Source organism: Saccopteryx leptura, chromosome 3 (genome assembly GCF_036850995.1).
Source record: "Saccopteryx leptura isolate mSacLep1 chromosome 3, mSacLep1_pri_phased_curated, whole genome shotgun sequence".
Lineage (NCBI taxonomy): Eukaryota > Metazoa > Chordata > Mammalia > Chiroptera > Emballonuridae > Saccopteryx > Saccopteryx leptura.
The window spans coordinates 268538800-268562897 of record NC_089505.1 but is presented as its reverse complement, the minus strand read 5'-3'; the positions used below and the strand labels follow the sequence as shown (position 1 = coordinate 268562897).

The 24098-nt window shown below is 37.8% G+C and overlaps 1 protein-coding gene across 1 annotated transcript in view; it reads right to left on the bottom strand.

Moving 5' to 3' along the window:
• FSHR (follicle stimulating hormone receptor) overlaps positions 1-24098 on the bottom strand; it is a 215966-nt gene that overhangs the window by 126874 nt on the left and 64994 nt on the right. The window contains exon 2 of the mRNA XM_066372724.1: positions 7795-7866. Within this exon, the coding sequence (XP_066228821.1) occupies positions 7795-7866 (72 nt within the window). The remainder of the gene's footprint in view (positions 1-7794; positions 7867-24098) is intronic.

The following is a 24098-nucleotide window of genomic DNA, read 5'->3' as shown; positions in this document are numbered from 1 at the left end:
AAAAGGGATAAAAAGACCAGAGCTCTCTCTTGGTCATGTGGGGCTATAGCAAGGAGGCAGTTGTCTACAAGCCAAAGGAGTGGGTTCTTATCAGAACCTGACCATGCTGACACTCTGGTCTTGGACTTCTAGTCTCCAGAGCAGTTTGATATTTTAATATAGCAGCCGGACCAGACTAAGACAGTAAAGCTCTCACTTGTATTCTTCCTTGTACTACCTTACAGTAAAGGAAACCTATACTATCTTTATGGATAATGAATAAAGGACTGAGCTGTGGAGAGATAAAGGCAATATAGTGTTGGGAACATCCATAACATCACTAGATCTCAAGAACTCTGTTTTCCCTATCAGACTCACCCTCCCATTCCAACATACGAAAAGAAATAAAAACAAACAAGCAAAAACCCCAGCATATACATGCAAAGCTAATACATTACTCTCTTTCTGAGCTAAGCAGCTATTAGATATTGCAGAGTTTATTTTAAGGACCCAGAAAGAATTGAAAATAGGAGACTTAATGGAAACACTAAAACCACATCAATCCAAAATGTGACAAGAAAACAGCTTCTTGTGTTTTTGGTAAAGTAATAAATACAACAAACATACTTATTTTCAGAGTACTTATGGAGAACAGGAAATGAGGTAAGGACTTTCACTTCTAGACACTAACTCATGTTTGTTTGACCTGGGTCAATAATGATGACTTAATTGGCTGAATTCTTTCATTTCCCGTTTGCTGACTACACTAATTTGCCACTTAAAACAGGCATCTCAGTTTGCAAACCCTTGGACTAAAGCCAGTCTCATCAGGAACTTTACCCAGAAATGAGCTGGCTCGCTAGAACTTGAGGAAAGGAATGCTCCAAGGACAGGTTTACTGCCCTGTGTCACTGTCCCAGTAGAAAATGACTCTAGGTTCTGGTTTATGGAGGTTTCAAGGGCTTAGGCATAAAAATCCTCTCCTGTAATTATAAATGACAAAAAAGGAAGCTTTCACAGTCTTAATCCTCCCCTTGGTCACTCTCTTACTTCAGTAGAATAATTCTGGAAAATGGCAAATGCCAACAAAAAGGAAGACTTGTGTAGCAGAAATGACCAGACAATGTTGGGTTCAAATCCTGTCTTTACCACAAAAGCACCCCTTTGATGCTGGCTGATTGTTCATCCTTTCTGAGTGTTAGAATCCCTCTCCGTGAAATGCAGGTTAACTGAAATGTGGTATTTAAAATATGAGGCCCCAATAGGTGCAGAATAATTACTGGTTTTTAAAAATCAATTTTATTGAAACACAATTTGACAAATAATAATGTGCACTCATTTTAACTGCTCAAGTTTTTAAAAATTGATATAGTTTATAACAATCACTACTACCAAGACATAGAACATCTCTACCAGCCAAACAACTTCCGCTGTTCCCTCCCCAGGCAATACCCACCTTTGCTTTTCAGCAACTGCTCATCTGCTTTGGCCGCCACAGTAGATTGTTTTACATAGAATTTCATATAAATAAGATCTTATGGTGTATATTCTTTTGTCTGGCTTTTTTTTTTTTTTTTTTGCTTAGTATAATGCTTTTGTGATTTATTCATGTTATTGTATTAGCAGTTTATTCCTTTTTATTTTGGGTTAGGATTCTGCCATATGGTTAGAACACAATGTATTTACTCCCTGACCTGGTAATGAGTATATGAGTTGCTTTCAGTTATTATAAATAAATCTGTTAGGAAGATTCTTGAGTAAATCTTCATGTGGACATATGTTTTTATTTCTCTTGAGTAAATAATTTAGAAGCAAACCGTCAAACTGTCTTCCAAAGTGGTTGTACCATTTTACATTCTCACTAGAAATATGTAGTTTCAGTTGCTCCACAGCCTCACCAGAACCTGGTATTGTCGTTCTTTAATTCCAGCCATCCTAGTGGGTATGTAACTTCTTTCAAGTTTTAAATTATGTTTTCCTAATGACTACTGATGTTGAGAAATTTTTTAATAGGCTTATTGCCCACTTGCAATATCATTTTGTGTGTGTGTGTGTGAAGTATCTATTCAGATCTTTTGCTCACTTTTAATTGGAATATTTATCTACTGAATTTTTTGTAGGAATTATTTATATATTCTTGATACAAATAATTTTTTAGATATATCTATTGCAAATATCTTCTCCCAGTGTGTGGTTTGGTTTTTCATTTTCTTGATAATGTCTTTTGAAGAGCAGAAGTTTATTTTAATGTCAAAATTAAATTTTTATTTTATGCTTTTCATGTCCTATTGAATAAGTTTTTGCCCATATCAAATTGCAAAGATTTTCTTCTCTATTTTTTTCTAGAAGTTTTAGCTTTAGCTTTTATATTTAAGTCTATGATCCATTTAAAGTTAAATTGTATTATGACATGATGTGGGTTTATTTTTTTTCCCTTATGAAAACCAATTTGATTTCAAATACATACCTAATTTGAAAGAAAGAAAATGCTTTTTCCTCTTTTTGAATTCTCAATAACAAACTCTTTCAGGATTCAGAAGATGAGGGAGCACTCCCCAACTCATTTTATAATACCAGCTTAACAAACCAAACAAATTTTAAGGAAAGTCACATACAGACCAATATCTCTACAAATATAGACACAAAAATTCTTAACAAAATATTATCAAATTAAAATCTATGTGTGAGTGCTCTTTAACAAATGCAAATCAGATCATTGACATGGTTCAAAATTGCCCATTTAATTTCCATCATTAACTATGACACTCAAACTTGCCCCATGGCCATGTGCTCTATGGCATCACCCCAGCTTCTCTGACCTTATCTCCTCCCTCCCACCCTTTTGTTGATTCCCCAGTCACACCACACAGACACACTGCACATGTGCATGATGCTCTTTCTATGAATTGAATTCAAACTTAAAAAGGACCCATTTCAGTGGCTTTCAACTGTGGATTTACATTAGAACCATCAAGGGAGCTTTAAAAAATGGTCAATACTTGGCCCTACCCTAGACAAATGAAATTGAAAACCCCCTGGGAAAGGTAGGCCTGGATTCTTTTAAAAGCTATGTAAGGGATTCTAAAGTGCAGATGAGAACCACTGACCCTCGTTATCCCTTTGATGCCCAGGGACTCAAATCTCCTCTTCCCATTCAGAGGTCTATCTGCCCCAGTGCTGGCCTCCAGTTTTTCACTAGGAGCCTGTAGAATCATCAGACTCTTCCTCTTACTTAATTTTAGTAAGTAGGACTCAAAGTTCCCTTGCCCATTACTTCGCAGAATCATAAAAGGCTGGGGTAGGAATGGGCCTACATTATCTAACAAGGAGATGCTCAGGGAGGCAAAGCGGATTGGAACCCAAATTTTCTAGCACTGTCACCATCATGGTTGAATTACCTGGTTTATTTTCTTTCCTTTTATCTGTGCCAAATGAGCCCGAAGAATTGAGAATTTGGGGGACCCTCGATGTTTTTAGTGTGCTCGCAACAGTTCTCATTCAATAGATCTTTCTTTATAAGTCCCTCTGTGAGTCAACTATTTTTTCCCCCATGATTTGAGGGTGGAAGCTGGAGTGTCAGACTAGTGTTCTTATTTTTATATGCAAGTAAATCACTTGATTATATTTTTTGTCCTTATGTTATCATGAATATTTCAAATGAATTTTATATGGTTCACATTTATGGTTTGGGAGCTGTTTTACATTTTGGCTCATTGCCGTCTCATCTGCATATACCGTATCTCAGCTGATGTTGATTGGTCTCATTTACATATTCATCATGCTCCTATTTTCAAAGATATTTTGTTATCCACTGGCTTTTCTTCCTCCTCCAGTGTTATAATAGCACGGTGGATGTGTTTTTAAATTGCACTCATTTCCATATATAATTTTTCTGGTTACCATAAATCACCACATTGTCACCTAGTCCCCCCACCCTATTCAGTGTAATCTTCACACTTTATACTAAGCTGACATATGGCTCCGAAGTAATTAAAGACTATGTAAACAGTTTACGGTGCACTTTGCAAAGCCACTTCACATTGCAGAGAGTTTAATGATTTCCTTTTCCCCCAGCCAGTCCCAAAACAGTGAAGATAGGGATGTTTGAGGTAGCAATGCTGATTAAAGCTAAGGTGTGAACAGTGATTGTTTCCATTTCCACTGGAGACGCTCTTGTTCCAGTTCTATCAAAAAGACTCCTTTCCCTTTTAAATTCAGACAGAGAGGAGTGGGTTAAGTTGGTTTAATGGAAGAAGAGTCATCAGCATGGATTGGGGCAGAATTATTGGATTCTTTCAAGCATTTTAATGGGAGGAAGCAGGAGGAATCAAATGCATCAAATTTGATCCTCAACCCTGCCCACAGAGACCTTTCTCTTCTGGATGAGAGCAAGGCCTAATTTTCTTTTCTGGACATTAACTGTTTGCCCAATTACTGGCATCTAGTCTCCGCTTTTTTTTTTCTAGCAATGACCTCAGTTTTTGTTTGTTGATCATCCTCCCCTACTCCAAATCCATGTGATTGGGGTCGGTGCTTTGACTCTAAGAATGGAGCCCATTTACCCAGACCCCGGCCAATTCAACTATCACATTCGCTCAGCTGCAGTGGTAGTCCAGGGATGGGTGTGTGGTCTCAGCAAGTCATAAAAATCTAAAGACTTTAAAGGGATAGAGCCAAGAAAAAGGTCAGCTCTTTCCTTCTGAACAGAACCCAAGATGGGAAGGCAGGTCGGCTGCTACCTGTCTTGCAACTAGGGGCAGGGCTGAAGGCTGAAACCAGCATAATGGAAATGAGACCTGACAGCGGGAAAGAGACCAAGTCCCAAGGACCTTAACCCGAATAGAAATGTCACTGAAGCCACACTTTCTCTCTGACCATCCAATTAAATGTGCCACTAAATTCCCGTTTTGTTTTTTTTCCCTTAAATGTGTTTGAGATTTATTATTATTATTTTTTATCTCTCACAACAGAAGGAATCCTAACAAATGCAAGGTTTGTATCACTTATTTTGCACATGTTATCTTGTACATTTTTTGTTGTGGGTTGTATTTTAAACTATAACTATGTAAACGTCTAGATCAAAGTAGATTTTCAGCCAATGTTCATTTGCCTCTAAACTTCTGCATTGTTTATCATTATTATTCATATTATTTAGTATTTTCTTTTTATATCTGGATATCTTACTCTCCAACTAATTATATTTGTTTATTCATTCATTTCTTATTCATGTACTTATCAGTTATTTATTGTATTTAATCTGCGTGAGGCACTATGGATCCAAAACCAGTAAAAACAAAAATGTCCTTATGCTAACAGTCCAATGGGGTAGTTAGAAATTAATTAAATTATCACCGAAATAAGTGTAAAGTTGCTAAAATGATAGTCAGTCCTTAGAGACTTGTGATGATATGAGAGGGTATATATACGAGCTTCCTCTCACTGGGCAGTCAGGGAAGGCTTTCCTGAACAAGGGACACTGGCCAGGCCATTTACTAGGGAATGTTTTTGAAGCCTTAGGATGTAAGAAATGACTGGAAAAATAAGATTGTTTTGATTTTGTTTTTTTTGTTTTTTGTTTTTTTTTTTCCTTTTTGTATTCTTCTGAAGCTGGAAACGGGGAGAGACAGTCAGACAGACTCCCGCATGCGCCCGACCGGGATCCACCCTGCACGCCCACCAGGGGCTATGCTCTGCCCACCAGGGGGCGATGCTCTGCCCCTCCGGGGCGTCGCTCTGCTGCGACCAGAGCCACTCCAGCGCCTGGGGCAGAGGCCAAGGAGCCATCCCCAGTGCCTGAGCCATCCTTGCTCCAATGGAGCCTTGGCTGCGGGAGGGGAAGAGAGAGACAGAGAGGAAGGAGGGGGGCGTGGAGAAGCAAATGGGCGCTTCTCCTATGTGCCCTGGCCGGGAATCGAACCCAGGTCCCCTGCACGCCAGGCCGACACTCTACCGCTGAGCCAACCGGTCAGGGCCTGATTTTGGTTTTGACATCTCACTGTGTCAGTGTAGGGTGATTAATAAAGACATGAGGTTGAGATGGACAAGTTGTGTCTGAGGAAGTTGAGGAATTTCTGAACTAGATGCCCTGTCTCTGAAATTACTGTGAGGTCAACTCAGCTCATCTATTTAGTTCACCAACAGAAAGGGCTTGTTTGATGCTGACTGCCTAAGTAGGGTTCAGTCACATTGCTGGGTTGAATTTGAGTTAGGTGGATTATTTGTGATGTTTGACATTCCTGTTTTTAGAATAATTTTTGATACAATAATAGGGCTGTTTGGGGGGTGGTGGTAATGAGAAATATCTAATAGTCGCCTGGTCTGTGTTAATTCCAGGCAGGGCAATAGCTAATCCATTAGGACCACACCTTGAGCCAAAAGCTCTCCAACAAACAAGCTTTCTTGTTTGCCTTTGTCGGCTTTATTCAGATGAGCGCCCCCATCTCCCCACTGTTGTGAGCATTGAATGTCTTCAAGAAGGTAAACCGGGAAGACTACAGGCCTTGAACTAGGCTCCCCTCCTACTGGAGGATGCTTGCAGTTGGAAATTAGAGATCACAAAAATCTCACCACCCTTTTTTTTTTTTCTTTTTTTTTGGAGAGAGAGAGGAAGAGGGAGAGAAAGAAGCATCAACTCTGTTCCATTTAGTTGTGCCATTGATTGTTCTCATATGTGCCCTGCCCTGAACTGGAACTGGAGACCTCGGGGGTTGAGCTAGTGCCCCTGGGATCAAACCAGCAGCCCATGTCCACCTTTTAAAACTCCTCCTTTAACATACGGGTGAGGAAACCAAGGTCCTGAAAGATATGGTGATTTAACGGAGGTTGCACAGAACGTTTAAACTGAAACTAACACTTAAACCCAGGATTCTGACAACTCTCCTCTAAGCAAGCGGTTTAATAATAACCAAACGCTTTGTGTTATTTTCATTAGTGGGTGTCTTTCTCCTTTCCTCAGACCTCAGTAAATATTTTTCTTGAAGGGTGAGGTGGTGGAGGGAGTGAAAGAACAAAGAAGAAACACTGAGTAGTTAAAAGGGAGAAATAAGTGTAACCTGGGGGTTGCTGTCACTCCTTTCTGTGTGATCTATCTGTCGCTGTATTTATTGGCTTTTAAGGCCTGGATTCTGGCTGCCACTTCAGTGAAGAACACGCTTTTCAGGTCTGAAGGCCTGGGAGATGGAATCAGGAGCCTTCAAAGGGAGAGAGGTTGGCTTACACATGGGAGGATTTCTTCTTTTAGCGCTGGTCCCCATTTTCAGAAAATGCTTTTTGGAAAATGCCTACATTAAACTAGTCCAATAAGAAGTGAGTGCATTAACAAAGGAGCTTTCTCTTTTCTAAGGAAATCTCCCTCAGTGCTGTAAACTCTATTCATACTTGTAAATGTTTATGTGTCAATTGCCACTTGTCAGCATGGCTTAGGAGTGGGAAGTCTAGAGAAACTCCAAAGCACAAATGGTAGACCTTGCTGTCAGTTAAACATTAGTCAGAAATACTATAAAATTTCCCTGAAAAAGAATGGGTTTCAGCAGAGAATATGGGCTTTTATTTATAGAAATTCCGCTCACAGGGACTTTGGGAACATCGCTGTACAGAGGCGAACAGTGAGGGTCCTTGAACGGCTTACGCTCCTGTCAGTGCCACACTCTGAAAGACTCCACATCACTGTTTAGGAACTATGACACAGACATAAAATGGGAAGAAGCATGAAGCATTTTCTGCCCTTTAAGCATAGGGTATCACACTAGGTGTGATCTGAGGCTGCTGCCCGTAGCCCAAATGAGGCGTTCACACACCACATTGTCAGGTACGTACATTTTTTCCAGCTCCCCAAATCCTGAAAATGATCCTTTTGGGATGACTCGAAGCTTGGTGAGGACAAACCTCCTGAAAAGAGAGTAGACATAACATATCACAACCTATCCATTCATTGATGTGTAACTGAGTGCCTAAGGTATCAGCTAACCACAATCAGGTACTAAGTGCTTGCCGTTGAGTGACGGTTGCAGTTGCTTTTCCATAGTCTCTCTTCATCCTCACCACAAAGCACTATTGCTAACCTCATTCTGCATAAAATGAAACTTAAGTCTAGGGAGATTAAAAAGCTACCTCGGGTCACACAACTCATGGCAGAGCCAGGTATGGAGCTTGCCGTCACTGTAGACTCATGTGAAGCCCTTTCTCATTCTCTACTTCAACCCCGAATACCTCTCCCCTCATTGTCATTCATAGCTGACCTTTCAAGAGACAATTAACTCAGCAGAAGAGAACTTTTTTATGTTCACCCATGCACACACATCAATCCAGCTGTGCCTGTGCTTGTACACCCCAAGTTCCTTCCTGTTACCATAGGTGCTCAGGACTCAGGACCTGGCTAAGAATCGCTTTACCAATCTGCATGAGATATCTCTCCTCTCTTCTAGTCAAGGTGGCCACTCCAGCATTTTCCCCTTTCTTTCATCAATTTTATTCACTTACTTTTTTTTCTCTACTGGATCCTGCCCATACCTATACAAATATGCCATAATTTCTCCCATCCATAAAAAGGACTCCTCTTAACCTCAACTGCCTTTAGATTTTGCCATTTTCTTTTGCTTGTAATATTTGCCTCACACCTGTCTCAAAATTCCTTCCAAAGGCTTCTCAGCTCAGTCAGGGAAAAACCCAAATTGTATACAGTGGCCTCAGGACCCTTCAGGATCTTCCTGTTCTCCCTTTCCATAGATGCTCTAACTTTAATTTTTACAACTCTCCTCATTGCTCATCTTGTTCTTGTGACAGTATCCTCCTGCAAGTTGTTGGACACGTCAGGTTCTTCTTGCCTAATGCTTATGCATTTGTAAGTCTTTGTACCTGGAGCACTTCTCTTGCATATATCTTCCTGACTTGCTCCTTCAGTCTGCTGTTTGCTCAAATGTCATTTTCTCAATGATGGGTTCCCTAATCACCCTATTTAAAATGATAGTCTTCCCAACTCCCTTTCCTGCTTAAATTCATCATAGTACTTCTGATATATGATACATTTTATTTATCCATTTATGCATTCATGTATTTATCTCTTACCCATAACTAGAATACAAGCTCTGTGAGGGTAGGAATTACCACCTGATTTGTCTGCTGCTATATACCGAATGCCTAGGACAGTGCCTGGTAAATGACCAGTACTCAAAAAACAATTCTGGAGTGAACAAATGATTGGCTGTTAAATGGTTTGAGAGTTTAGGCTTGAGGTAAAATTCTAAGTGATGCTTTAGGAATCTCTACAATAGAAATACTCTTCTTTCCCCTGACTTTTTCCCCTTTGATTTTGTCTTGATTTGAAAGTGAGTTTTCTTTCTACATTAACCCTCTGCAAAGCAGTCTGTGAGCAGGTATTAAATTAAACACCATGGACTTGAATGGTTTCATATACCTTCATTGATTCAGTACCTTATTATTTATTGGTATTCAAGTGGCATTTCTGTTTTAGATAAAGTTGTTATTTGGGCAAACAGTTCTGTTTTTAATTAAAAAAAATTTTTTTTTTACTTTGTTTGCATTTGACTGCTAATGCACCAGTTCTGTAGAGAGACATCATAAAAGAGAATCCCGTGTGCTGTTCTTGCAAAGGGTTTACATATTGGGAAGGCCAAACCAGAAACCTTGGACTTACCAGGAAACAGTTATGGAATACTGTTGATGTGATAACCATAAATGTTCACAAGGACTGAAATGTGAAAAGTCCCAAGGCACATAAATACGTGAAAGGGAGACTGGAAGAAATGAGTGAATTTGAGCCTGGGTCTCAAAATGATCAGGTCATACTAAATTCATAGTCTCTTTAAAACCATTTAAATAAAAAGTGATCTAATTTTTAGTTTGGCATAACATAGCTGGAAGAGTATCAACTTCTAGAATGTTCATCTGTAAAGAATCAAATTAGTTCCTATTCCCTTAACTGTACCTATATAACTGTAGTAAACACATACAGGTTTCTTTTGTAGGAATACATGACAGAAAAGTGATGAGAACAAATTATAGTAAAAGCACATAATAAAGTTTCTTTAAACTACTCAATCTAAAATTTGAGGGAGTTGAAATATTAAAGTAAAATATTAATTAATTGGATGTACAAAGAATAGTCTTGAATAGTTGACTTTTCTATTTAAAACAAGCCAACTAGATAGCCCTCTTTAACTCAACCCCAGTAACAGCTACATTTTAAATTTTTTCATTGCCTATTCCTGTAATAAGTGGTTAAAACTTAATATAATGAAATATTTTTTGAACATGAGGTCTTAATTTCCATTTTCTGAAATGCTATAAACTAGATAACTTGAAGATATTTGCACTAAAGATGACTTGTAAACCTTATATAACAAATAATTGTTTTAAATGCATAGCTGAACTTGCAAAAATACTTGAGAAATCCCAAAGGGATCCATAGAAAAGCAACTGAATACCAGATGGAACCCTAAACAGTGAATGCAAAGTAGAATACTAAGAGGATAAACTGAAGCAAAAGTATGGGGAGGCAGTTTTTCTGGACTTTGTCACCAAAGGATTTGTATTTTATGGCAAACTGGTATATGAGATGCAACATGGAAGATGAGATGCAAAGATCCATTTCTTTTTGTCTACGTATTATATTTTCTTTTCTTTCTTTTTATCTCATATGCCTTTTAGAAAGAAAGGAACAGAAAATAGATGACAGGCAATTTTCAATGAAATATGACTTAGATATTTTCCATATTTTATAAAAAAACATAAATCCTCCGATTCAGAAATCCTAACAAAGCTCAGAATAGGAACAAAAATAAATTCATTGCCAGATATCTATTAGTTATAGTTTAGAGTTTAGAGGGGTGTGAGATTTATTGAGACAATCACTTAGTAAGTTACATAATGTCTAATCACTGGAGTATACACCTAAAACTAAGATAATAGTGTATTATCAACTGAAATTGAAAATAAAAAATAATTAAAATAATTGTAGTAGAACCATAAAAATGTATTTTAAATGCAAAGAGAAAAAATTATATAATATTTACATAAAAATATATTAGCCTGACCTGCGGTGGTACAGTGGGTAAAGCATTGCCTGGAATGCTGAGGTCGCTGGTTTGAAACCCTGGGCTTGCCTGGTCTAGGCACAAATGGGAGTTGATGCTTCCTGCTCCTTCCCCCTTCTCTCTCTGCCTCTTTCTCTCTCTCTCTCTCTCTCTCTGTCCCCTCTCTCTAAAATGAATAAATAAAATCTAAAAGATAAATAAATAAATTAGAAAACTTGTAAAAATATCTTCAAAATTATTGCCAATTTAGAATAGTATATCCAAAAAAATGATTATTTTCAAATGTGAGGGTAAAGGGAAGACATATTTAGGCAAGGTAATTAGCTACTAACAACAAGCTTTTAGCTAATGGATTCTTTTATAAAATAAGAAAATTTAATTCAGTGGGAAAGATCAAAAAGCAAGAAGAAATAGTGAGCAAAGAAATTACTGCTTCTCGGTTCTGGCCAGTTTGCTCAGTGGTAGAGAATCAGCCTGGTGTGTGGAAGTCCTGGATATGATTCCCCCCAGTCAGGGCACACAGGAGAAGTAGCCATCTTCTTCTCTACCATTCTACCCCTCTTCCTCCCACAGCCATGGCTCAGTGAGCAAGTTGGCCCCAGGCACTGAGAATGGCTCCATGGCCTTGCCTCAGGTGCTAAAATAGTTTGGTTGCTGAGCAATGGAGCAGCATCCCCAGATGGGCAGAATGTCAGCTTCAGACAGGGATTGCCAGGTGGATCCTAGTCAGGGCACATGCAGGAGTCTGTCTCTCTGCCTCCCTGACTCTCATATGATTAAAAAAAAAAAAAAAAGAACAGAAACAAAAAAAATATGTAGTGCTTCATATTGAATTAGATGAGTTTTTATAATTGTTGGAAAATTTATTGTTTGTAAAGAAATACTAAAAAGATCAAATTACAACAATAATTAGAAATTATTTGAAATTGAATTATAATTAAAATATAACATATAAAACTTATGAGATGTACCTAAACTGCTACTTATAGAAAAATTTGTAGCTTTATTATACTAGAAAAAAAAAGATGAAAAATTAATGAGCTAATCTTCTAACATAAGAAACTAGAGAAAGAGTAACAGAATCCTGGAAATAAAACTATATAAAGCCAATATTTCTTTATTCCATTTGTGGCTAGAACTTAAGGTACAGACTCAAAAGCAGATTCATAAGAAATGTTGGAAAAATGAGGAACAGTTTATAGTCTTGAGAAGATAAACACTTAGCTAAACTTTGCAACTTGATACATAGAGCTTAAATTCAATCTACATTAAAGTGATATTTCATAATTATACAGTTAAGTTTCTATGTAAATTTATTGCTAAGATGGGTAAGGAGATTTCTTGTAATGTTGAAAGATTTATTACAATAGTTTCAAGGACTCTTGATTTATAACATTAAAATGATTTTTATAGAAAAGTAACATTTGAATATTTATTGAAGAAAACTGCTTATCATTTAAAGTTGCAAACTCTATTATGGAACGTTTTAACCAAAAACTTTCTGATAATTAATTCATTATGTCCTTATTGATTTAGATCTAATTAATTAATATAAAATGTGTGTGAAAATTTCCTTTAACTAGGGAACATTGAATAGAGACTGACTCATATATAGAGAGCAGGCAGACAGCTGTCAGGGGTGAAGGCTGGGTGAGCAATAAAAAGAGCAAGAAGAACAAGGGGAAAAAAAGAGAGAATGACTCATGGACACAGACAACAGTGCCATCAATGATTGTGGAGGTAAGTGCATTGGGAAGGTATGGGGGTGATAAATGGTGATGGACAAAGACTTGACTTGGGGGCATTGAACATATAATATGTTGTACAAAGACATATTGTAGAATTGGGCACCTGAAATCTGTATAATTATGTAACCAGTGTTATCCCAATACATTCAGTTAAAAATAAAAAATATGAAGTAAAAACAAAAGAAACATTGGTAAAGGCAAAGGAATTGTATTCTTAGTGAATTTTCACTTTAGGAATAAAGTAAATGAGTCTAACAGATTAACCTGAAGCACATTGCAGAATTGAAGTATGCCTTGAGAGAAGAAAGCTAAAGAAAGTAGAGAGAAAAATAATAAAGATTGTCGGGAGCCGATCCACTAATGCTGGCTAACTAGGTCACAGCAGAAGAAGATCCACAACTGCTGGTTGACAAAGTCACAGCAAAAGAAGATAGAGTCACCGCAGTAAAGACCAACAGCTGCGGGTTGACAAAGTCACCGCAAGGAAAGGCACGATACTTCCCCCTTTAACTTTTTAAATTAATCTGGCCTTATATCCCCCCTTTTTTCTGGGTGTGTGCTATTAATTATGGCACAGGGATAATAGTACCGTGCTTTCCCTGTAGATTCATAGTAATTTCTTTGGAAATGAGACAGAGGGTGTAAGTTCCACAGAAAAGCCTGTAAGCCCCTTGAACTGGGCTCATAGACATAAGAGGCTGGCTATGATATCCCTCATAAAGGGTTAAGTTTGTAGGAGAACTCCTTCTTAATCATGTTAGAAAGAATAGATTGTGACTTGTGACTAGATAGGAGGCAGTGGCTGTGCACAGAGCACCTCTCGGCCTTCACTTAATTCAACATTTTTCCTCCTAGCCTTTTCATGTAATAGAGTAAAGAAACATTCCTTTCTTCTTGCTTATTTGATCTGCAGATAGTGATACACTCTGAGAAGAATAGAGGTAGAACTTAACTAGTGTTTAAATATAATAAATAAGTAATATTTGACTAGACAATAGTATCTTAGGTAAGGTATAATAGAATGGCCCATTGTGTGGCCTAGGATGAAAGCGCAGTCAGCAAGAAAAGAGTGTTTTACTAAGAGAATTGTCTTTTGACTAAAGGCAATTGCTAGGCTTTCTCAATGAGATGTTCTCATAAGATTTACATACTTTCCAAAATTCTTTAATAATGAGAGAAATGTAGGGAAATCCATAGAAGTAATAACAATTAATGTCTTATGTTGCTACTAGGCTATCTTGCAAGTGCACTCTGTATATCTTTGGGTGAAAGCTATTCTTAATGTTCTGTCAATTTCTTTATAGGCAAGCCTTTTAGAATCTTGTGAAAAAAAAAAGTAGGACACTGCTTAAACTCAAAGCCATTTATCTGAGCAAACGGTTGTCCATTGTTAGTCCTTAATAATATCATCTGCTAATCTCTCTCTGCCCCTTAACTCACAACAGCAGTAAAGTTAGTTAACTATTAGTACTAATACCTTAAAAGCTTTTACCGATGTTGTTATCACTATTCAAGTTATTTTGTATTTTGAATGATTTGCTACCTGGTTTGTAATTTATAGATATAAATTAACTGTTATCCAGAAACATGTAAACATAGTGAAACAGAAGCAATGATTAACACCATGTAATTGTAACTCAGTGTGTGTGTATAAAAAGGGAGCTATACTAGCATTGAGCAGAGATGCCTGGCAGTAAATGCTAACTAGAGAATAAAGAGAAAGAAAAGAATTCGGCTCTCTCACTCGATTTCGCCGACGCCGTCTCTTCCTGTGGGACCCCTGGATCCCCCCCGGGGCTGGACCCCGGCAAAAGATAAGAGTAGAAATTAATTAAAACATGAGAGAGGATCAACAAAATTAAAAGCCAATTCTCTGGAAAGATTTACAGAATAAAAAAGAATATGTCCATTATAAGCAAGAAAAAAACCTCAATAAAATAAGAGACATGAAAAGTGGCACTTAATTAGTGGTATAATAGGTTTTAAATTGGTGAAATCTAATAATTTTATAACATTAGATTTGAAAAATCAGGAAATATGAAAAATTTTCCTAGAAATGCATACTTAACCAAAACTGATTCAAGAAGATGTAGAAAATTGAAGAGATCTATAAATATTAACAAAGTAGGTTGGTAGTTTAAAAGCTACCCACCATAAAACAAGGTTTGCATCTTATAACTTAAAAAGTATTCTACCTCCTTAAAGTAATAAAATCTCAATCTATTTCAAACTGTTCTAGAGAGTAGTAAAAAAGAATACTTTCTGACCCATTTTATGTGGCTAGTGTCACATCAGTAATAAAATCAGATAGGGACAAGAAAGAATGGAAAGATTTAGGCCAATCTCACTTATTAATCTAAATGGAAAAATTTGAAATAGTATCATGACAATTTAGAGTGAATAGAGTGTAAACAAATAATACATCAGCACTGGTTTGATTTTGTCCTAGAATTCAAGGGTTGCTGAATATCAGAAAACTCTATGAAAGAAAATTTCCGTATATCAGGAATTAAAACAGAAAAGCCACATGATTTTCTTAAGAGTTGTAAAAAATATATTTGATAAAAAAATTCATGATAAAAACCTTTTGACAAGCAAGGAAAATGAGGAATATTCTTAGTCTAATAAAGGATTAAATCTGTCAGCCACTACAATAAATATTATACTAAATGGTGGAATATTAGACACATTTCATTTAAAATTAGAAATGAGTCAAGAATGCCTGCCATAACCTCTTTACTCAATATTGTGCTAGATGCCTTGTCTACACAGTAAGAGAAGAAAAATATATATCAGAATTATCAATATAAAAATGATTGTTATTTATAGATAACATGATTATCTACATAAACAAATAAATTTTATTCTTAAAATAATCTGAGATTATTAGAACTATTAAGAAAGTCTAGGAAGGTAGCTGGGTATATAATTAGTACACAAAATAATTTTTATTCTTTTAATATTTTTAATATATCAATTACAATGGCCACAGAACTTACACAATATAAGACATTAAGAAAAAAGACTTAGGGATTTATGAAACAAATAAAATGTTTAATGAAAAGACATTAAGGAAAACTCTGACCAAACAAAAAACACATTATGAATGGGAAGTCTCAATATTGTGAAGGCATCTGTTATAATCAATATTAATACATAAATTAAAATGCAAGACCCATCTAAAGAACAATATTTTTTTGTTTGTTTTGGTATGTGTGTATGGAACTTGACTAGCTAATGAATATTCATATGGAAGAGTAGCCAAAACAATTTTGAAGAAGTAAAACAAAAGTAAATGTAAGGCAATATGATTTTTACAAAGTTATAGTGATTAAAATGCCGTGGTATTGACAGGGATTAAAAACCAGACCAATGGAAGAGAGTACAGTGCACAGAAATAGACTATCAGCAAAAGGAAATGATAAAAGACTGAGTAACATTAAAAATCAATGGAAGAAGATGTGGAATAATCAATAAGGGATACTATTAATCATCCTAGTGGAAAAAATAACATAAGACCTTTGCTTATTACTATATTAAAATCTCAATTCTAGGTTTACTAAAGATCTAAATGGAAAAAATCAAAACATTACAATTTTTAAATAAAATACAACATTCTGTTTAGAAGACTTTCTTTAAAAAGACACAAAAATACTGCACACCAAAATTGAAAAGTAAATTTCCAATATATTTTGACTATATTAAACTTAAAATTTCTGTGAAACAAAGATACATAAAGTAATTGAGAAGATGTGATATAGACTTAAGAAAGATATTTACAACACTTATAACAAAAGAAATGAAGTGTCTGGAATATAAGGAACTTTACAAAGTGTATACAACTAGGGTCAGTTAGGAAACAGAGGGAGCCCCAGGAAAACATGTCAAGAGTCTTTATAATGGCTTCTGTGGGAAGGTACAGTAAAATGAGGGTACATAAGTTTAGAATTGGCTAGTTTGAATAATTTCAGCAGACTTCCTATAGTGGTGATTACGCAGAGGACTAGTGGCCCAGAGAGTAACAGCTTAACAAAGTAGGTGGTTAGGCATATAGAATCCAGATTCATTGGTTTGCAGACGAAAATATTTATAAAACAATAAAAATATTGCCAAATGATGTGAACAGGTGATTTTATGAAAGAAAATGCAAATGGTCAATAAATATAGTATGTCCGTAAAGTCATGATGCACTTTTGACTGGTCACAGGAAAGCAACAAAAGACAATAGAAATGGAAATCTGCACCAAATAAAAGGAAAACTCTCCCAGTTTCATACCTATTCAGTGCAGTTTGATGTGGGCTCACGCACAGATTTTTTAGGGCTCTTTAGGTAGCTATCCCGTATAGCCTCTACAGACTTGTCACTGATAGCCTACCAGAACAGGGATTCTCCACCAAACTGCCGGTTTCCTTCAACTGCTTATCCCTCTGAGTAATGTTATTCCTATGTGGTGGCGCTTCGTTATAAATGCACCGATATTCACGTTGCACTTTGGTCACGGATTCAAATTTAGCGAGCAACAGAACACACTGAACTTTCCTCTGTACCGTCCACATCTCGATTGGTATGGCCGTGGGCTGCTCCGCTGTATAGGTGTTATGTCATCTTCTGCGCATGCGCACATGCTGCCACATCATCCTACAGAAACTGTGAGGGTTTTCCTTTTATTTGGTGCAGATTTCACATTTCTATCATCTTTTGTTGCTTTCCTGTGACCAGTCAAAAGTGCACCATGACTTTACGAACACAATATATAAAAAGATGGTCAAATTTACTAGCAATCAGGAGAGTGTAAATTTAAACATTAATTAGATACCATTACATGCCATCTCATTGTCAACCATTAAAAGAAAACTTCATAACAGTGTGCAGAGGCAGTGGAACAATAGGATACTTTCTATACTCTTGATTTAAGGGTAATTTGCTGCAAGTACTCTCAATAGCCATTTGACAATATGTATCAAAGTTGAAGGTACAAATGCTCTCAGACCCAGTCATTCCAGGTCTCTCTGCCACATGTACCCTGGAAACAGGTAAAAGATTAGTAACTGCTATGTCATTTTCAATACAAATGTGATAAATAAATAAATGAAAAAATATTAATGAACTGTGGTATACTGACACAATGCCAAATTATAAATCAGTGGAAAGGAATGAACTGAGTCGAACTGCATGCAGCAATGTGGATAAATCCCCAAAACAGTGTTGAGAAAAAAAAAAAAAAAAAAAAAAAAAATTGGTGAGATGGATTAAATGTGTTCAATATGTACAGTATGATATGATTTTTATAAATATTAACAACATGCAAAATAAAACAGTATATTGTTTTGCATGAATCATGTCTTTTTATTCTTTATTGCTGAAGGTTTGACATCTTGGGGCTTTGTGACTCTGAAGGAACTACTCCTCCCAGGGCTAATTCCTAGAATTGGCTAACAACTTGCCCTATGAGTATGCCTTTCATCTACAAACCACCATCAGGACTCCATATGCCTAACCACCTACTTTATGCAGCCATTACTCTCTGGGCCACTAATCCTTTGCCCTAATCATTCCTACAGGACAGTTCCTACCCCCATAGTCTTCTGAAATTATTCAGGCTAGCCAATTCTAAACTTGTTTACCCTCTTTTTTCTTTTCCTTTCTATGGAAGCCATTATGAGAACTCCTGCCACGTTTTCCTGTGGCTCCTTTGTTTCCTATCTGACCCTGGTGTTTCCCCACGTATCCCTCCATAGTGTGGTGTGCACCTTTCTTTCGGGATCTGTGAGTATAACTAACTTTCATATAGCAGTTGTCTTCAGTCTTTTGTCCTCATCATACCTGAATAATAATAAAGCCTATATAGTGAATGTGTTTAGTGATGCATAGGTATTTATCAAAAGGAAAATCCTGACAGTGTTTAACACCAAAATTGCATAGTGTTCACCTCTGTTACAGGAGAAAAAGGTGTGGTCAACAACTATATCAAAAGTATTTTCTACTTTTAAAAAAGCTCAAACAATCATGATCGAATGTTATGATTTGGCAGAGTGGAGTGATGTTCTCTAGGTGTTTATTACATATATTGTTCTCTGTACTTTATGCTTGAAATATTTCGTAATTGATTTTACAAGGTTGAAATTCTTACCAGACCATATCCTAAGCATCATTTATTTATTTGTTTCTAAACAGAGCTCTTTAAAAGTGTCATCACCTCCTTCTTGTCAGCTGGCACCTTGACTCCGTAGGGTAACAAAGTGCCCAAATGATTTCTATAAAAATTCACAATTTATCAAGCTGGCTCTGGAAAGAGTATATATATATATATTAATTATTTCAAGTTACTTAATATTTCTTCCATGATAATTGTGGTGGGTGAGATTTACTGTTTTCTTTCCTGAAATTGGGAAGCTTTAGGATCCCCTTGAACCCACCTGTGTCTCTGTTAGAAGCAATTCATATCTTGGGCAGTCTGTTCACCCTTGGCCAAATTTAATTTCCCTTTTTGGATTAAAGGAAAATGGTTTAAAAGGTCCCATGAAAAGCTTCTGGCAGCCTGAAAAATATCCAATATTCTTTTTGAGCAAGCTGCCTTTCTATGATGGCCCAAGTGTAAACGACACTGGACTCCATATTCTTAAAATTTCACACAAGTTTAAAAATTGAAGTGAGAACAGCTTGCAAAGGATATGCAAAAAGAAATTGATCACCTTCCTGATCTCAAAATGCCGGGAGTTTTTGTGCCTCACACTCATTAGGTCAAACTCTCCCCCTAATTAACTTCCTGGAAATGTGTGTAGGAAAGCTATCCAAAGAGGTAGATTGAACTAAATAAGCAAATCATTCAGACAAAAAAAAGAGTTGAAATAACTTGATTTGGCTATCTACTGTAGGACCCAGCTGATGACAATCCCGCTGTCAAAATCATTTGGACATTTCATCGGTTGCATTTTTCATGTTGTTACACACGAGTCTTGAAGCCAGTGGGCTAGGGAATAGCAAGAGGTGCCGAGGTAGGAATAGGAGGCTTCTGTGTATAATTTGAGTTTAAATTAAACTTAAAAGCAAACTTTTCAACATTTTGGCATGAGTCTTAACTGTCTAGAACAATAAAATAGACGCAGGTGTCTCATACCTTAACATGAGTTCAGTTAGCATTATTAGTCCTTCACCCACGTTTAGGCTGCAGAGGCAAACGCTAAGGATTCACGGGAGGTGGCAAAGTCTCCCTTGAGGACTTCTTGGGACAGAAGTGTCTTTGTATCACCTCTTCCGTAGTGTGAAAGGGGCACTTGTCTTTTACCTTAATCAAAATGTGGGAGGTATTAGGAGAACAAATAAAAGGGGTTGACATAATTTCTTGCAATGTTGGCAGATAATAAAGACTGAAACACAACAAGCGTGACCTCTAAGGGTGAGAAGTGGCCAGCTGCTTTTAGGAGAGAGCTGTTGTTCCATAGACCGAGGTGTGGGTCTCCCATAAATGAGGCCTGGACCCTGCAGAAGGGGGCTGGCCTGCTCATCCAGGGGAAGATGGACTTGCTTATAAAGTGAACTGACCCCAGAGGAGTGCCTGTTTGGAGTAGACTGCTGGAAGCTGTGGGAGGAGGAATTACTCCTCAGGAACTACAGGTGGAGGTCTCCAGTGTAAGGAATCCTCAGGAGCCCCCGTACTACACCCCGAGGGTCTCAAAGTTAGAGGGCCCTGTGCCAGCGGTGTTGGATCCAGTTCCTTTCCCTCCAATCTCTTTCCCTCCTGGGCCCAACCCAGGTGAGGCCCGAGTCAGCAGCAACTGGGGAAGGAGGTAGAATAAGAAAGAGAAGGAACTGTCCCTTTCTTAGCTGTTGTACTGTTCTGAGTGTGAAGCAGGCTCAAGCAGTGGGACAGGGAAGTTTGTTTGTTTGTTTGTTTTGTTTTTATTCAGTGAAAGGAAGGGAGGCAGAGACAGACTCCTGCATGTGCCCCAACTGGGATCTACCTGGCAAGCCCACTATGGGGCGATGCTCTGCCCATCTGGGGCGTTGCTCCATTGCTCAGCAACTGAGCTTCTTAGCATCTGAGGAGGAGGCCATGAGGCCATCCTCAGTGCCAGGGGCCAACTCACCCCAATTGAGACATGACTATAAGAGAGGGGAGAGAGAGAGAGAGAGAGAGAGAGAGAGAGAGAGAGAGAGAGAGAGAAAAGCGAGAGGGGGAGAGATGGAGAAGCAGATGGACACTTCTCCTGTGTGCCCTGACTGGGAATCGAACCCGGGACATCCACATGCTGGGCCAATGCTCTACCACTGAGCCAACCGGCCAGGGTCGGAAGTTTTAAATAGGATGAAAGTGGACCTTTAATAATAGATGGCAGTGGACTTTCATTACATTGTGGTTCTGGAACAGTTATGCTTGTCCCAAATTTCATCTGGCGTGGGGGAATGAGTCAACAAACTAGTTTACCTGGCAGTGTTAGTAAAGAAGGTTATTTTCTGGTAGTACCCTACTAAATCCATCCTGATCAATATGTAATGATTTCTGAGTTGTGAAAACCTTCCCTAAGTCATCCTTTGTAATGCTTTATCTGAGAGAGAAAAGTATTATGAACTTAAATGGAAGGATGAATGAAAAGGCATGCAAAGCATTCCTATCCCGATTTTCTGCCCTGTTACTTCGCTCTTATTCCATGGGCTATTGAGGAATTTAGGACAGAGAAGGCAATATGGCTTTACCTTTTGGCACATTTTAAGATTGCCAGAAACATTTGCAAGTCTGAAGCTCAGACATAGGGACAGACATGATACCAGAGTGGCTGGCTAAAGGAGAGGGAGGCCATTGTCTAACTGTTCAGTTTCTGTTAGACCACCTACTCAGCTAAACTTCTGGATAATCCATCCTATGTAGACACTGCCACAAGCTATTGTGATAACTCATAATACCAAGATATTTCATTTAGAAGAGATAGTTCACGTTTACACGATAGAAACTCGCGAGGCACGCGCCACTCCACGCCCAGCTCCCATGACGCCTCCGTGTGCCCTGAGTCTCTGCGACCTCCCCTCAACAACCTTTCCAGAGTGGCAATTCTTCACTTTTATCATCTTCCAGTGAACAGGGCTTTCTAATAGCTGTTTTGAATCTGCTTTCCTTTTATTTCCATTTATGTCCCCTTATCTCAACATCTGTGCTGGGCTGATAAAAGAAATGTGGGTACTGCTGCTAACTGTATATCACTGCTGACATTATCTCGTCCTGTGCACACCCTGTGCATCAAGGGTGTGGGGACTCTCCTCACTCTCTGTGGTTTGCGCTGAGTGGTTATGGAATTACTCTCTACACCACATTTTATCACCTGTTCATGTTCATCTTCTTATCCTGAATCTGATACCTGATTTGCAACCCATTTATATGGAAGCTCAGCATGAAAGAAGCAACATAGCGCATAGAAAAGATCACTAGGGTAAAAGAATTAGAAATCTGGGCTCTATCCTGGCTTTGCTACAAGGTATGTGAGTGACTGGGAAAAGTCAAACTCTACCTGTAAAGTGAGGGGGTTGGACCAGATGAACTCTAAGACCCAATAAGATAAATTTTACAATGTGATTATATAGTGGGATCCTCTTCCAAGGCTCTTCTATTTCAGTCATATTATGTTTAAAGCAAAAGAGATAATGTTATGTTAAGTGCTCAACACAGAATGGAACCCTTTTTAGGGGATTACTGAATAATAGCTTACACACCTTTTTCTCTAATAAAGGTCAAAATCACTTGAACCTACCCTTTCCTTTCCCTCCCTCTGCCACCAGGCCAGACCCTCATTCCTCATGTCTGCAGCCCTGGCTGCGACCTATTAACAGATCATCATCCTCTGGTTTCTGCTGTCCAGTTTGTCTCATCTACCATGACTAGGTTGCTCCTCCTAACACTGCTTGCTCCACACTCTCTTATTTAAAAGCAAGACAAAATAAAGAAGAAGCCATCAAAAAATTAAAAACATACAAAGTTCCTTCAATTGCTTACTATTGCCCGTAGGAGTATTAACTCATTTGTCTCTGAGACACTCTGTAATCTGCCTCCACTTCCTTTTTAATGAAATGTTCTATTACTTCCTGGATACACAGTCGAACTGGTCAGACCCTCACCGTTAATAAATGGCTTGTGCTGTCTATGTACTAGAACCTATGGGTCTATGCCCTATCTTCGAAGTATATGAAATGGTTTTATAAAACAGGAGCTCTACCACTTGTCTGTATTACAAAAGGCTTAGTCAGTGCTTTGTATATTTCAGGTATTAATTAATACATTTTAGTAGATGGGGGGTGATATTTATATTGGCAATACTCTAAGTTGGAGGCATTGAGAGTCTAATACTCTAAATCACAGAATTTTTTGGTCCTTTAAAATTATTCCAAGTGTACGAATCAGCTTTATTCACAAAAATACATAGAACATGCCTGACCTGTGGTGGCACAGTGGATAAAGCATTGACCTAGAATGCTGAGGTCACTGGTTGGAAACCCTGGGCTTGTCTGGTCAAGGCACATATGGGAATTGATGCTTCCTGCTCCTCTCCCCCTTCTCTCTCTCTCTCTCTCTCTCTCTTTCCACCTCTCCTCTCTAAAATGGATAAATGAAATATTTTTAAAAATACATAGAACATACATGAATGATGAAAAATGAATCTAGCCTTCTAAGAATTTAACACAGAATTGGTGAAGAATATAGAAAGAATTTTTTGGATATGGTAGAGCAGATGAAATAAAGTAAAAACTGTAAATTATTGGCCCATGAATGGAATCCAGCCCAAAACTAATTTTGTTCAACCCACACAATATTTTAAAGAAATCTGAATTGGTTGCCAGCACTTCAAGTTGTGAAAGTTCATATATAATTGCAGATTTAAGGCTTCTCTTAAAGATACAGAAGATCTAGCAACACTGGGCTACATTCCTACACAGTTACAATTAGCTATAGCTGATTGATGGCACACATCTTAGATAAGGCATAAACTACCTGTTGTCAGGTTTCTTGCTGGTCTGTTTTTCTATCTTGTGCCTTAAGACTGAATTTGGGATTTTTGGTACCTGAAAAGCTAGTCTGAATGGGACTGAATGCTTAGAACCCAGTGGTTCTCAGCCCTGAATACATATTAGAGTCACTTGGGGGAGTTTAAATATGTATATATTATAAAAACCTGAGCTTGGGATGGGGTGCAGATTGTGGCCAGGTATCCTTATTTTAAAAGTCTCCTAGGTGAATTGCATGCACAGGTAATGTCCCTTAGAGGGACAACACAATGAACCAGCAGCAAGCTGCTCTGATCATTAAGTTGTTGGGAGTTGGCAACTACTTGTAGG